General features: G+C 43.1%; 1 protein-coding gene across 16 annotated transcripts in view; it reads right to left on the bottom strand.

The window, feature by feature from the left end:
- The window catches only part of STX8 (syntaxin 8), a 209,172-nt gene that overhangs the window by 153,150 nt on the left and 39,628 nt on the right, over nt 1-16,394 (bottom strand). For all 16 annotated transcript variants that reach the window (XR_008713070.1, XR_008713069.1, XM_055576550.1 and 13 more), the window contains one exon: nt 4,045-4,169. Coding sequence is in view for 14 of the 16 variants with exons in the window: in XM_055576550.1 (XP_055432525.1) it covers nt 4,045-4,169 (125 nt within the window). In the remaining 2 variants the exon portion in view is untranslated. The remainder of the gene's footprint in view (nt 1-4,044; nt 4,170-16,394) is intronic.

The following is a 16,394-nucleotide window of genomic DNA, read 5'->3' as shown; positions in this document are numbered from 1 at the left end:
GCAAATGAACAGCTGGGCTACGTGCAAGGGTGCACTGTTCTCAGCTTCTTCACTTTGCTTCAGACATGGTAACGGGTGAGATACCATGGAATTAAAGTGATTCAGGAGGACCAGGACTTCACGTGCTAGATACTTTCACTGTGAAAAAGGAGTTCAAAATAGAGTTAGACTTCTGCTTCTGGACAAGAGGGGCTGACAGGGAGCAGATTTACTTCTGGCCCCAAACAAAGAGAAAACAAAACAATACACAAAACCACAGGCAAAATATACAAAACAACTGTTTCAAGATGCAGATGTCAGGAAATGAAGGGCGGTGATCCCTGAGATCTGGGAGACAAATGAGATGAGCTCTCAGTCCCAGATCATTGGCTTGAGAGTCCCAGGCCATGGCGTGGGGAAGGTGGATCTCAGGTGGCGCCCAGCAATCTTCCCAGATTGAGGAGAATCCAAAAAAAGAAAAACAGGTCAAGGTGGCTCAAGTATGTAGGGCACAGTACATAGAAAGCAGAGGGTTGTGCAGGGAAAAAATGGTAGATTTGCATGGGATCCACCCTGAGACTTCAGGCAAGTGTTGATCAGGACATGTGTGTGAGGAAATTGACTGAGGCCAGGGGAAGAACCACCTGAAAACCTTAGAGGGAATAACCCTCTGAGTTCACAGGAACTGGACATAAGACATAACCAATCAAAAGACGTAACTCCTAATCCCCACTCACCAGGTCACCACATAATTCACAGTGATTACACAAAATCGTTCTGGCACAGAAGTGAGGGAAATAACCTCTGGCCTGGAGTCTGCAAACATTTTCTACAAAGGGCCAGACAGCAAATATTTCGGGCTTTGTGGTTCGTCTGATCTCTGTTGCAGCTGCCCCAACCCTGTTTTTGTCCTAGGAAAGCATCCGTCAGTAATACATAAATGAATGAGCATGCTTGTGCTCCCATAAAACTTTATTTATGAACACTACACTTTTGAGTATTACACAGTTTTGTTTTGTTTTTTTTTTAAACAAGTCACGAAATATTCTTTTTGGGGCTCCTTTCAATCGTTTAAAAATGGAAAAACCATTTTTAGCTTGCAGACCATACAAAACCAGGTGGTGGGCCAGATGTGGTCCACAGGCCATGGTTTGCTAACCCATGCTCTAAAATAAACACTTCTCTCGTCCACCTGACAAAGCAAGACCCGAATAACTGCATCCCAGGAGAGGGAAAAAAGAAAATCTCAAGAATATTTTTAGAAAGAAATATCTAGTAACCAAACCAAGAAAAACTCACATCTGGCTTTCAAATGAATTATTTCCTCCATAAGATTAGAAACAAGGCAAGAATGTCTGCTCTCATCATTCCTACACTGTACTGGAGGTGGTAGCAAGTGCAATAAGGCAAGAAAGAAAAATAAAAGGCATCCAGATTGAAATAAAGACATAAAGCTACAGCGATTAAAAGACAAAGACAAGATAGATCAAAAATTCAACTACATGTGGCCTCAAAGAACCTCACTTTAAATATGGATTAAAAGCAAATGAATGGAGAAAGATAAACCACAATAATAGTCATCAAAAGAAACCAGGAGTTGCTACATTAATTTCAGATAGAGTAGACTTCAAAGCAAGTAAAGTTATCAAGGGTAAAAAAGGGTATTACATAATAAGGGGGTCAATTCTCCAAGACAACACAGCAATCCTTAATGTGTACGCACCTAACACCAAGCATCACACTACATGAAGCAAAAAAAAAAAACCTGATAAAAATGCAAGGAGAAACAGATAAAGCCAGTGAAAAAGCTGGCTGAAAACTCAACATTCAAAAAACTAAGATCATGGCATCTGGTCCCATCGCTTCCTGACAAATAGATGGGGAAACAATGGAAACAGCGACAGAGTTTATTTTCTTGGGCTCCAAAATCACAACCAATGGTGACTGCAGCCATGAAGTTAAAAGATGCTTGCTCCTTGGAAGAAAAGCTACAACCAACCTAGACAGCATATTAAAAAGCAGAGACATCACTTTGCCAACAAAGGTCCATCTAGTCAAAGCTATGGTTTTTCCAGTAGTTATGTATGGATGTGAGAGTTGGGCCATAAAGAAAGCTGAGTGCTGAAGAATTGATGCTTTTGAACTGGTGTTGGAGAAGACTCTTGACAGACCCTTGGACAGCAAGGAAATCAAACCAGTCAATCCTAAAGGAAATCAGTTCTGAATATTCATTGGAAGAACTGATGCTGAAACTCCAATAATTTGGCCACCTGATGCAAAGAGCTGACTCATTGGAAAAGACTCTGATGCTGGGAAAGATTGAGGGCAGGAGGAGACGGGGGTGACAGAGGATGAGATGGCTGGATGGAATCACCGACTCAATGGACATGAGTCTGAGCAAGCTCTGGGAGTTGGTGATGGACAGGGAAGCCTGGCATGCTGCAGTCCATGGGGTCACAAAGAGTTGGACACTACTGAGTGACTGAACCTACTATCATAGTTGGAGACTTCTACACTCCTCTCAGAAATGGACAGATCTGGCAAAGAGTTAAACTCAACACCAGATTTATCCCTAAGTAGTTCATGTTTTTTTGGTCTCTTATTAACAGCATTTATACATTCCTACTCTTGGCTGTGACTAGTATATAAAAATACAAATGATTTTTGTATACTGATCTTGGATCACGCAACCTTGCTAAACTCACTAATTAATAGTTTTGCGGTAGAATCTGTAGGATTTTCTAAACAAATGGTCAATGCCATCTGTGGATAAAAAAGGTTTTACCTTTTTTTTTTTTTTAAGAGACTTGTTTTTTACAGCAGTTTCAAATACACAGCAAAATTGAGAGGAGGGTACAAAGAGTTTCCATATAGCCCTTTCCCCACACATGCAGAGCAAAACGTACGTCAACATGTAAATGTACATGCAGACTGTTGTCAATTTATACAAGGGATTACTACTCTGTGATGTAAGAGAAAAAAATACTGACCCATGGAACAATGTGGATGAATCTTAAGATAATTACCCTGAGATAAAGAAGCCAGACCACCCCACCCCTGAACTCGCAAAGAGCTCATATTGTATGAGTCCATTTATACAGAATTAGAGAAAACAGAAATGATTTTATAGCAACACAAAGCAGGTCAGCAGCTGTCTGGGTATGTGGGGATGACAACAGTAAGAATTACCAAAGAAATGAAGAAAACTCTCAGGAGTAATGATTATGCTTCTTATCTGGATTGTAGAGATGGTTTGAAAGGTGTATGTATATGTCAAAGCTTAATGAATCATACACTTCATATATGTGCTATTTAAGATGTCAACTAGACCTACATAAAGCTGTGTTTCAATCAGGAGAATTAGCAGGAGTAACATCTGTAACACTGACATCAAAAAATGTCTATCACACATATTAAATAAAAAAAAGCTGTAGAAATATCTATATTATGATCTCACTTATGCAAAACATACATGTACTTATACTGAATATACAGTATGCATGCATGTACGTACAGAAAGAAGCCTGAGGAAATATATATTGTTAATCTGTTTGCAGTTTGAGATCAGAGGAACAATACAGAAAAAGGTTTTCATTTTATATATCCCTATATTGTTTGAACATTGTATAACAATCATGCATTACTTCTGAAATTAACAGAAGAAATTAGCAGGTTTAAAAGCCAGCTGGGTAAGATGAACCTGAAGGTAAAAGCCAAACTAACTTATATACAAAAAAAAAAAAAAAAAATGGAGCCTTTTCTTTGGAGAATGAGTCCTAATCATGGAAAGGAGGAAGAGGCCCATGCCTCGAGTCACCTGGGATGACCAGACCCCGAGCTGCACTCTGTCCCTCTCCCAGGAGAGAGAATCCCTACTTCCACCAGCTACCTGGATGGATGACAGCATCTGTCTAATCCCCAGGTACCCTGAGGCACAGAAGCGCCAAAAACTCTCAAAGACCAACCGTTTTCCCTCCGATTTTCAATGGGTATTGGGAACAGCCGAGGCTAAGGTAAAAAAACCCGACCAGGTTTCTGAGCCCACGCCCTTTGGGTCTTTAGTACCTTGGATAATTTTCTGCTGCTGTTGCCGGATTTCATCAAAACCCAAGCCTCTGGTCTCCTCCGGCTCCTCCAAGAGCCAAGGGTTGGGTGCTCCTCGCTTGGCCCCTCCAGTCATCAGGCTGGACCTAAGAACAAGATTGAATGCGTTACATAGCTCAAAAAATCCAGCTCGGCCGCAAATCGCTCCCACGGGGGCAGAGGGGGCCAGCCTCGCATGCTTTGAAAATTCATTTCGACCGCAATTTATTGCATCCTTGGTTTATGCCAGCAACTGTGTTCAGGGCTGGAAGAGATACGAGGATGAATAAGGCCCGAGCCTGGTCCCCAGGAGAATTACAGCTTGTGAAGGAGACTGTGGCCACACTTAATACTCTTACTAATCCTCCATGATATATTTGAGTCAATAATCATAAGGGAGGGTCTTAAATTTCAGAAACTCAAGGCCAAATGGAAGTGGCCTTTCTATTGAGACAAAGTTTGTCTCACGGGCTAGGTGGCACCAAAGGCACAAATATTATTTCTCAAGAAGATATAATGTTGCCACGACGGCTTATAGCACAAAAAATGACCACTGAATTCCTTATTAGAGGGAATCTGGCTACTCACAGAGAGAAACACATGTAGGTTTCAAAACCAATTCAATGAATACAACCGAGCATTTATAACACAAATTCTGAATTATCCGTCTTAATCTTGACTCCCCCTCATAACCCACATGGCCCCTGGGATATTATGTATGAACTGTTGCAAACGCGAGTGCCAAAAACCAGGATGGTGGGTCAGAGGTGAATAAAGTGAACTTGAAAGTGCATTTATCAGCATGCTCTTCCTTTCAATTAGCATGCTGCACCCGAGTGGTCAGCAGACTCCTCGAAAGTCAATGCTGGAATGTCCCAGCTGTAGCCCTTGCCACACATACAGCATAATTTTAAAAATTCTTATGGGGGAAAAATATAAGAAAATTGTCTTTGTAGTCTCAAAAGACAGAAAATTTGAATCAGAGCCTTCAGTAGTTAAAATATACTTTTAAAATACCTATCAGAGGGGCTTCCTTGGTGGCTCAGTGGTAAAGAATCTGCCTGCTACAGCAGGAGACACGGGTTTGATTCCTGACCCGGGAAGATCCCACAGACCTGAGGGGGCAACTAAGCCTGGACGCTACAACCACTGAGCCTGTGCTTTAAGAGAGCCTGGAGCTGCGACTCCTGAAGCCCGAGCACCCTAGAGCCGGTGCTCCACAACAAGAGAAGCCACTGCAGTTGAGAAGCCCACACGCTGGAACTAGAGAGCAGTCCCCCCCACTCTCTGCAACTTGAGAAAGCTCTTGACGCAACGATGACCCAGCACAACCAAAACCAAATAAATAAAATTAGGTTCTAGAAAAAAATTTTTTAAACCTATTGGAGAATAAAAGTACAACACAGGCACAATTTAATATTAATATCAAACACACATCAACCACCAGACATACAGGAAAGATTTCCCAGGGCTAAACTCAGTCCTGCAGAAGTCCTAAATGCTGGAAGAACTGTTTTGATCTCACTTTCACATAGTTCAATATAAAAGCAGCAGTAAACTACAATGCAGTTTCCCTAAGTGGTAATTAGTCCCTAATGCCTTCTTTCTGAGCTGATTCCAAACTTTTGGTTCAGTTTTTCGAGGCTGAACTATCACTTTCTCCCTCTTCCCCTCCCCTTTGCCCTCTCCGTTGTGTGTCTGTACTTTGCTGATGCCTTAAATCTGTTGGGAAATTCAACGAATGATGGATGTGACTTTACTAACAAGAGCAGGTAAAATCGCAGGTGCCACTGTGGGCAGGAGACTTGATTTTCTTTTCATTATCAGGTGCTAAAACCTAACATTTAGGATAGATGCCTATTAGTACTGTTCTGGGTAAGAAAGAAAGTCTATGAAAAATCTTAAGATATAAATCTTAGAGTTTAAGGAGTTTACAATCAAATGGAAAAGAGAAACTGACCACACGTGAAGGAACTCTTAAATGAAATAAGAGAACAGCCAGCCCTGCATCCCTGGGCAATGCCAATAACCTCTTCAGCCTGGTTTTCTCAGCCACAAGACAAGCAAACCAAGTGGCTCAGTGGTTTTCAGCCCCCGCTCCAGCCCCGCTCTGGAGAGGCACGCCACCCTCATTAACGGTGGGTTGGCAGGTGAGCGGGAAAGACTCATGTTGGAGGCGGAGGCAGGTATTCTTCATAATCCTGCAGAAGATGTCTTTATATCTTTGGAAATCACTGAATTCGAAGACCTTTAAGATCCTTTCAGTTTTAATGGAAGTCTTTCAGTTTTAATGGAAGTTTTTCTCATTATAGCTAAATTCCACAAAGAACACAGAAAAAAGGACAAATTCCCCACAAAGCCCATTCTCCTCTGCCCCATTCTTCCCAATTTCAGTTCAAGACAGCCACAGAATCATCGGCTCAGGCCCAAACCCTCGAATCAACTTTGACTCTCTGGTGCCTCACAGCATTGAGTCCATTAGCAAATCCTTCGAAACATACCTAAAATCCACCCGCTTCTCCTCTGCTCCACTGCTTCTGCCCCTGGCACTCCTGCCTCCTGCTTCTGCTCCCACCCTCCACAATCTACTCCCCACCAGCTGCCAGAGTCACCACCGTAAAGATAATGTTTCTTCTGCCACAGCCTCTCGGTGCCTTCCCATCACCCTTAGCGTAAAATGCAACATCTTTAACCCATGACATTCGCTTCTTTGCTGTTTCTAGAACACACTGAGCACACTCCTACCTCAGGGCCTTTGCACCTGCTACCTCCCCTCCCCCATGGCTAAGGCTCTTGTCACCCGTGATGGTCATGTGGCCTTGTTCCCTGCTCATTCTACTCTGCTCCAATGTCATGCCCTCAGAGAAGCTGCCCCAACTGCTCCCTCTAAAACAGTACCCCTCCCTGTAACTTCTGGGCTCTCCTCCTCCTCGGCCTGCCTCGTTTCTCTTTACAGCACTGAAACAGCCAGCAATTGTATGCTACACACTTGTTTTCCTGTCTCCCACTCCACACTGTAAGCTCCAGAGAGTAGCGACTGTCTTATTCATCACTATATCCTCAGTGCCTGGCAGAGTAGGCACTAGGGAAAAACAAACCAAAAAAAAAAAAAAAAAAAAGTTGAACGAGTTAATTTATTCAGCAAAACCCACAACCGAATGAATGAAATGAGTAAGAAGAGCAGCTAGGCAAGTGTAACCTAACACAGTGGCTCTGTGTGCTGTCATTTCAATGGCGTTTCACAACCATGATCTCACTCGACTCGTTGAACAAGCCTGTGTGTAAGTCAGAGCAGGTATTACTGACAAGAAAAATCAAGGTAGAGAGACATCAAGTCACTTCCTCAAGGCCGCATGCTTCATGGCAGAGCTAAAGTTCAACCACATCTTCTGACTCCAAATCCAAAGCCCTTTCTTTCCACCATCTGAGCGAAGGTTTCATGATGGGCAAGGAGACCCCAAACAGGTAAGGTTGAGTTTGATGAGGAAGACATGGAAACACACCCCAGGAAAGGACAACAACATGAATAAATGATTTCTCAGCAGAAAACATGTGCCATTGACATGCCCAGGATAAAAGTGGGGAGGGGGTGAGATATGGAGGAAGGGGGGCCTGGGTCTAGTAGACTTGCTTCCAAGGTAGGCAGCCAGAGTGAGCCTCTATGTCTTCCAGCCTCACACTTCCACAATCTTGTGATCTCAGCTTTCCACTGGCTGTTCCTCATCCTATAAATCCTCGGGCCTTCTTTCCTGTTCACAGCCAGACTTCCTTCAAGAATGGCCGGTGCTCATCAGCTCTGCTTCCTGACCCTCAGGATTCACTCTTCAGCCCAGGATCTGCCTCCACCTCCGGGGCTCTGCTAAGACTCTTCTCACCCGTAACCTCCTTGCTGCCAAAGCCTCTCCGTTTTCACTTCATTCATCCTCCAGGCCTCACTGGCCACTGGTCACTGCTGACCTTCTTCCCTTACCCTGGAAAGCCCTCTTCCCTCGGCTTCTTTCACACCCCTCTCTCCCACAGCATGTCCTCTAACTTGCAGGTACCTCTCCTTCCATCTGCCCTTTAAATAGTGGTGTGCCTCAGGGATTCTATTTAGATCTTCTCTTCTGGCTGTGGAGAAGGCAATGGCACCCCACTCCAGTACTCTTGCCTGGAAAATCCCATGGACGGAGGAGCCTGGTGGGTTGCAGTCCATGGAGTTGCGAAGAGTCGGACACGACTGAGCGACTTCACTTTCACGCACTGGAGAAGGAAATGGCAACCCACTCCAGTGTTCTTGCCTGGAGAATCCCAGGGACAGGGGAGCCTGGTGGGCTGCTGTCTATGGGGTCGCACAGAGTCGGACATGACTGAAGTGACTTAGCAGCAGCAGCTTCTGGCTGTATTGTCTCCCTCTGGGCTGTGTTATCTGTTCCTGTGGTTTCAGGCTGTAAGGACAGACACTAGTAGTGCGTAGACCATGTTTCTACACCAACACAAATGCAATAAATCATGGTTCTCTCCATTCATCATGGTGATGGATTCTTACCTGGGGGCCCCCTGCCCTAGCAGGACACAATCAGAATCTGGGGGTAGGGAAGGAATGGCACATAAACAGTTCAAAGCAAAAAAAAAAAAAAACACAAAAACCCACATATCAAAATTCAGGCAAGGCAGGTCCCTCAACTGTTCATCCTTTCAAATTTCTCTGTACCCACAACATCTCCCTACCAGCTCGCTCTCTCTGCATTTACGGCTTTTCCTTTAGCAATCTCCAGCTGAGAACTCCACTCCAAACTCAACACACCCAAAGTCAAATCCACTCCTTTCACCTATAAGCAGTTTCTTCTTCCATCCTCTCTACTTAGCAGCATCGCTGCATTCCCGAGTCATCTGGACCGTTTTTCCTTTCTTCCCCACCCCTGGCCACATTTCATCAACTCCCAAGGCCTCTGCAGGAGGTGGCCCTCAAGTCCATGCCCTGTGTCCATCCGTGCTGCTGCTGCTTCAGCTCGGAAAAGCATCTCTCCCGTAGAAGATGCTCATGGCCTCTGACTGGCCCCCTTGCTCCCAGTCACCCCCATTCAAATTATCTTACACTCTGCTGCCACAACGATCTTTCTAAAACAGATTTCTCCTATTTTTTATTTTTGGCTGCACCACTTAGCATGTGAGATCTTAGTTCCCCAAGCGAGGATCAAACCAGTGCCCACTGCATTGGAAGTGTGCAGTCTTAACCACTGGACCGCCAAGAGAAGTCCCAAGATCTCGCCTATTTTAAAACTATCACTGCTTCCTAGAAGCTACAGGTTAAGTTTAAGCTTTACAATATGGCCCCAGTGATATATCGGCTATTTCACCTCCCCAAACCCCCTTCCACACCTATGGACTGCTCACCAGGTCTCCAGACAAAGGCACAAACTTCCACATTCTCATGTTTTTGTATGAGTCTGGAGGGTCCCCGCCCCCACCCCTTTGTCCATCTGGCAAAATTCTATTCATCCCCTAAGGCTCAACTCAAATGTCACTTCTGCTGTTTAGTCTTTCCTGATTCCCATCCTCACCCCCCTCTTCCCTTGAATCAATCACTCCAGGGTGCTCCCATGGCACCTCACGCAAAACCTCCGACGTGGCATTTATCAAGCAGGATTGTAGTTAGTTATTTACTCATCTGTCTCCCTTCCTAAATTATAAACTCTGGAAGGAAAGAGGCCACATGACCGTCATGTTTCTATCCCCAGGACCAGAAAGACAGTTCCTCTGAGTATGCTGGAGAAGAAGCATTCAGAATCTGTTTGTGAAACAGAACTAGGAAATCCACTGAGCTCTTTAAGCAACGGAGACAAAAAGAGAGGGGTATTTAACATTTATCTTGAGAGAATAAAAAAAAAAGAAGAAGAAAGCAAAAGGAAACAACTGCTACCTGCCTTCAAGAGTTTAGCAGCAGACACAGATGCTGTTCAAGCAGATGGAGGGAATTTTAACCTGAAAGGGAATTCTGTCACTAAGACACCTCACAGCTCAAACCACTTCTTGGAAGGACGATGAAGGAGTATTTCTCCTTTGAAAAGTAAGTTATAGAAAGAAAATGCTGGGACTTCCCTGGTGGTCCAGGGGCTAAGACTCCACCCTTCCCATGCAGGAGGCCCAGGTTAGATCCCTGGGCAGGGAACTAGATCCCACATGACACAGCTAAGAGCGGCCACAGCCAAATAAATAAATATTTTTTTAAAAAAGAAAGGAAATGCTAACTACCATGCTCCCCCGATTAGGACTGAAATGTTTTTTAAAAATAAATCCATCATTTTTATTCTATAGTCTTTCAAGATGGAGCTTATTTAATAAATGGAACATGTCAAATAAATGCCACATTACTAAATACATTAGATATCTATCTTAAAAAAGATTTTACCAAAAGGTTTCATAGTCCCTTCTGACACTATAAAAATATTTCATTTTTCTCCCCAAAAGTGAACGATGCATCTTATTAAGTTAATATGAGGGAGGTGCAGATGATCCACATTTTTCTGCTGACACATGTTGCTGAAGCTCGTCAGAGTTCACAAGGAGGATGTTCTTATCAACCAAATGGAGCATTGAAAAAGCAGTGAATTCCAAGAAGCAGCTTTTCCTAGCATTTCCAAAAGATATCAAAGTAACTACATAAAATGTTTGTTTTGTCTGGAAAAAAAACAGTGTTTGAGTATTCACAGACCACAGAGAGGTTCGCAGTCAGGACCAGAGATGGTATTTCTAGGGTGTCAACGAGCTGAATTGAACCTGCAGCGCTTTGTAACCAGACTTGCCTGTAGATGTTAAAATGCTACTGTGGTAGGAAAAGGCAATTCCTTCCTCAAAGCTTTTTCAGTTAGTTTCTTTCCGTGAATAAAAAGATGTACAGAGGCTCAAATTTCAATCAGAAATAGTTTCTCTGGCATAAATTCTTTGGAGGCAAAAATCTGGCAGCAATACCCAGGCTGGCTTACACCGAGGAAGGGCCACAGTCAGGGAGGTAGACCAGAAGGCTAGGGCCATGTAGGCAGAAGGAGATGGCGGTCAGGATGAGGGGGGTGATAGAATGGGACAGCGGGGATGGGACAATTCACCCAGTCATTCAAAGGAAAGCTCCACAAGTGCTGCTGAGTAGAATGACTACAGAGGATCAAGATTTCCAAACTGGGTGACTCGGAGAATCGACACAACTTGGAGATATGTTTCATTTCCTTTTGGGATTTTCTCAAATTGCAATGTAACTCCCAATAACAACCCCAAAGTAAAACTGTCCCGTCACAATCATGAGCTGTGGCTCCATGGCTGCTGTTGCTGTTTAGTCGCTAAGTCGGGTTTGACTTAGCCCGCCAGGCTCCTCTGTCCATGGGGTTTCCCAGGCAAGAATACTGCAGTGGGTTGCCATTTTCTTCTCCAGGGGATCTTCCTGGCAGATTCTTTACCACTGGGGAAGCTCAGCTTAAACGACAGCTCAGCAATTAAACAGAGTCCTAGTTCCTCCTCAAGGGATACATAGAACTACAATCTGACACATACCTATGAGCTCTTCAGCAGAAACCAAGACGCCCCACCCAGGTGGAAGATGGTGAGTACATGCTGACCACAAGCACACAGACCCCATGCTGGTGGAAACTAGCAGGCTGATGATTAAGATAATCGAATATCACCCTGTTACTGCAATACTAAGTGATCAGAAGAAAGTCCACATGCTACTTGTAGCCCCTATTGCCAGACAGCTTACTTCTTTAGGTCTGGTGCTCTGTCCAGTTCTTTCTGTATCATCTACCTATTCATCCATCCATCCATTCCTCCCCAACACAAATACTGAGGCCCTTCTATGTGCCAGCATGAATCTAGGGGCTTGGCAGAGAACGAGAGACCTGACCTCAGAGAGCTGGCATTCCAGGGAGAAGAAATGCCTAACACTGTGACTTCTGAAAAGTAAATATTCATTTTTCTTTTTGGTTAAATTGAATAATCTTTATTCAATTAGTTTAAACTAATTAGTATTAGTGCAGAACAATAAGAACTCAAGAAAAAACAGCTTACACATTATCCAAGGAAAGTCTCACCGCAGAACCTGAAGATCTACTGCAATCAAACAATTTGCTAATTTTAAACCACTCTGTTTTCCCCTATTCACTGTTGGCCAAGTGTACCAATAAGAAGCTTTAATATTATAATTTAAAATTTAATGAAACAGTTGGCTAACTTGGTGGCTCAGACAGTAAAAAAAAAATCCACCTGCAATGCAGGAGATGTGAGTTCCATCCCTGGGTCACGAAGATTCCCTGGAGAAGGAATGGCAACCTGCTCCAGTATTCTTGCCTGGAGAATTCCAGGGACAGAGGATCCTGGTGGGCTACAGTTCATGGAGTTGCAAAGGGTTGGACATAACTGAGCAACAAACAGTTTATAGAAGAACACAAATGGAGGGTCAAAAAGGCCATCAGAAATCATTTTGGCTTCATTTCTCAATTTGAAATGAAAAATTCTTGAGTCATCCAGGCGATTTAAAATCAAGCAAATAAAACCAAAGGGAACAATTCTTTTGTCTCAAGTGTGAATATCATGGTACCTGAAAAGCAGGAGGAGGACAGGAAGGGATAACACATAAAACCTAAGAATTCTAAGTCTAAGAGGAACGAGCTGCTCTGTCAAATGTCTGGTGGCTGAGCGCCATCTGCTGGTGAGAAATTGAAGTTCAACTACAAAATGAAAAGCAATCCAATGATTACCATGTGTTATAAACAGCTCCTTGCTTTATAACACAGCGCAGTCTTGAAAGTATGTTTAGAAACAGAAAAAGGGAAAGTCAGCAATATGCTGAATATGGTTTTCCTTCATTTCTCTAATGTTTGAGTGTAGAGATTTCATACTTCTTTCATTTGACTTACTCCTCTGTAGCCTTTTAAAATACTATTTATAAATAGCATTTTAAATTTGTTTTCACTTGGTATTTCTTTGCTGTCTGGCTTTCAAGACTTTCCGAGGAGAGGAACTACCAGGTTGCTGCTGCCAGATTGTGGACAGACTACACTGTACCACATCCACACGGTGGTAACTGGGAACCTTCACTGACTTGAGCAACGTGAGGCTGCAACGTCTTAAGATTTACTTAGATCTCAGGGTCTCTGGGTTGACTCTCTTGATCAACCATCCAAATCAATGCTAATGGTAATGAAGGATTATCTATTTGGCTAACAGGGGTTTTCCTTTCCTAACCCACGGAGAAAAAAAAAATAATTGGACTAAGTGACTACAGAGATGCCTTCAAGTGATAATCAGTCTTACAAGTACACACCTACCTGAAAAATCTCAAAGGACTACGCTGTCAAGCTTGAGACAATTTTAAGATAAAAAGAGTGCTATTGAAACATTCTACTTCACAAGTCCCACATTAGGACTTCCCTGGTACAGTGGTTAAGAATCCACCTGCCAAAGCAGAGGACACAGGTTCAATCCTTGGTCTGGGAAGATCTCACATGCTGCAGGGCAAGTAGGCATGTGCACAACAACTACTGAGCCCATGCTCTGCACCTGGAGAGAGCACTGTAACAAGAAGCCCACACGCTGCATCTAGACAGTAGCCCCCACTCGCTGCAACTAGTGAAAGCCTTCACGGTAACGACGACCCAGCACAGCCAAAAATAAATATAATTTTAAAAAATGAAGTCTGTAAAAAAAAAAAAAAAAAAAAGCTCCAAGACATATAAAAATTATCAATGTAAATACCCTTTGACCTTCTAAGAACTTAACTGGAGATTAAGGCTTTCACACTATGAAACCCTTTATGTATAAGGATATTTACCATTGCATTTATGTAACAAAAAAAAAAAGTACAGGTATTAAGTACATACATACATACACAATGTAATAGAGTGGAAACAACACACATATTAATAGACTAATTCAATAAATTATGTAGCACATACAATGAAATATTATAAGGCTACAAAAATCAATGACAAGACTTCGTGTTGGTTTGGGAAGATCTCCAGTATATTTAGATGATAAAAGAACACTGTAGGATAATTTGTGTAGTATACGACCATTTGTGTAAAAGATGGGGGGAAATAAGAAAATATATCCTTATCAGTTGGCATATACTTAAGAGAACCCTGGAAAGATAGACCAAAGATTATTAACGCTGATATTTATCTTGCAGGTGGGACACAGAGGAAGGGAGGCTTCTCACTGAACATCGTTAAGTGCTTTTAAAACATCTCAGCTACATGAATATATGACTTAAGCAAGATACACCCTCCTTCCTCTCCTATGGCTGTTTGAAGTCTGGGAGCTTTTTTAAAAAATTATTTTTAAATGGAGGATAACTGCTTTACAATACTGTGTTGGTTTCTGCCATATATCAACATGAATCAGTCACAGGTATACATATGTCTCCTCCCTCTTGAACCCCTTCTCCCACTCCCATCTGTCTGGGAACTTTCTACAAGCATCCTCAACCACAAGAAGAGGCAGTCTGAAGATAGACACAACAAAGACACAGCAGACGCTGGATCACCACTGGCTGTAGAATTAACCACCTCCCTCAATTCTCTAACTTGGAACTTACTATACGGAGCTACTTTTCCTTACGTAAGCAGTTTTGAGTACAATCATCGGTTCCTCATGGCTGCTGCTGCTGCTAAGTTGCTTCAGTCACGTCCGACTCTGTGCAACCCCATAGACGGCAGCCCACCAGGCTCCCCCATCCCTGGGATTCTCCAGGCAAGAACACTGGAGTGGGTTGCCATTTCCTTCTCCAAGGCATGAAAGTGAAAAGTGAAAGTGAAGTCGCTCAGTCATCTCCAACTCTTTGCAACCCCATGGACTGTAGCCTACCAGGCTCCTCCGCCCATGGGATTTTCCAGGCAAGAGTACTGGAGTGGGTTTCTATTGCCTTTTCCCCTCATGGCTGAGGGCATCGTAATTGGGGTATCAGTGCCTGAGCAAAATCAGGCACCCCTTTGGCTGAAGGTAAGAACCATAAGCACCATCTTCTCCAGACCCTTCAGAGGCTTTACTTGGGCCGCCCCCTCTGACTGCTGCAGACACGACCTCCTCTTCTAGTTTCGTTGCACATACCCAATGGAGCTTAATTTCTCTGTCCTGTGTTTGTACCCTGCCCGAGTGAACCCTTTTAGAGCAAGTGTGACTGTACAAAAGGAGAACACACCCTACCAGGGTCCCCTCTCAGCCCACTCATGTGCCTTTATTAACTTCTGACTCTAATCTCTGCTAATTAAGTAGGCAGACTATGTCCCAAAGTTATTTATTTCTTCAGCAAACCACCCAAGATAATCAGTGAGGTAGAGACAAGCAATGTGTTGCCTCAAGTCCCATTTCATTTTCTTGTGAGTCTAAACAAGACTACATTTCCCAGCCTCCCTTGCAGGCAGATCAGATCCATGTGACTGGTTACAGCCAATGGGATGACACGTAGGGGACAGCATATAAGAGGGGTGTGAGCCCTCTATACCTTCGCTCTTCTCCTCTCACAGTGAAAATGGAGGTCCTCTGTGAAAACAGCACAGCTGTAAGATGGGAAAACCTGCATCACAATTTGAAGGGAGCTGTCCCAGAGAACCACCAGATTTTATGAGGCAGGCAAAAAAACTTTTTCATCTGGTAATCCTGTGAGGGTCCCAGATTTTTTTAGTTACAGAACCCATGCTATTCTATTCTGGCTCAGTCAACCTTTCAATCAACAGAAATCTGCTGAGTGCCTACTATATACCAAAATCTGCTAAGTATCTACAAAAGATACAGGAAACACAAAGATTTTCATTAAGTGAGCAAGTATCTATTAAGCATTGTGTGAGATTTCAGTCCCCATCCTCAAGGTATTTAAAATTTAGATGGAGAAACAAAATATGCATTTGCAAAATAAATATTAAACCACATGACTTTCCTACCTAAATCATTTCCGCACTAATACTCCCTCAAAGCACAATATATTTTTCTGAACTTATTTTACTTATTTGAATGAATCTGTAATTCACGTCTGTCTCTCTCACTTAACTGTAGAGAGCTCAAAGGCAAAAACTAGATATTTTTTGTTGTTTGGAGCTTTATGCCACCACACTCCCTTTACCAGTGCTTGGCACGTTGTAGGCACTCAAAATTTTTCTATTTACCACACTTTCTTACTCTAAGTTTTTTTTCATTAAGTTACTGGAAATATTTAATATTCTTGACTGCATTTGATACCACCTTGGTTCAACTTGGACAGAATGTGGTCCACTGGAGGAGGGAATGGCAAACCACTTCAGTATTCTTCCCTTGAGAACCCCGTCAACAGTATCAAAAGCCAAAAAGACAGGATACTGAAAGAGGAACTC

Source organism: Bubalus kerabau, chromosome 4 (genome assembly GCF_029407905.1).
Source record: "Bubalus kerabau isolate K-KA32 ecotype Philippines breed swamp buffalo chromosome 4, PCC_UOA_SB_1v2, whole genome shotgun sequence".
Classification (NCBI taxonomy): domain Eukaryota; kingdom Metazoa; phylum Chordata; class Mammalia; order Artiodactyla; family Bovidae; genus Bubalus; species Bubalus kerabau.
The sequence above is the reverse complement of the archived record's forward strand: the minus strand, read 5'-3'. Positions and strand labels throughout refer to the sequence as shown.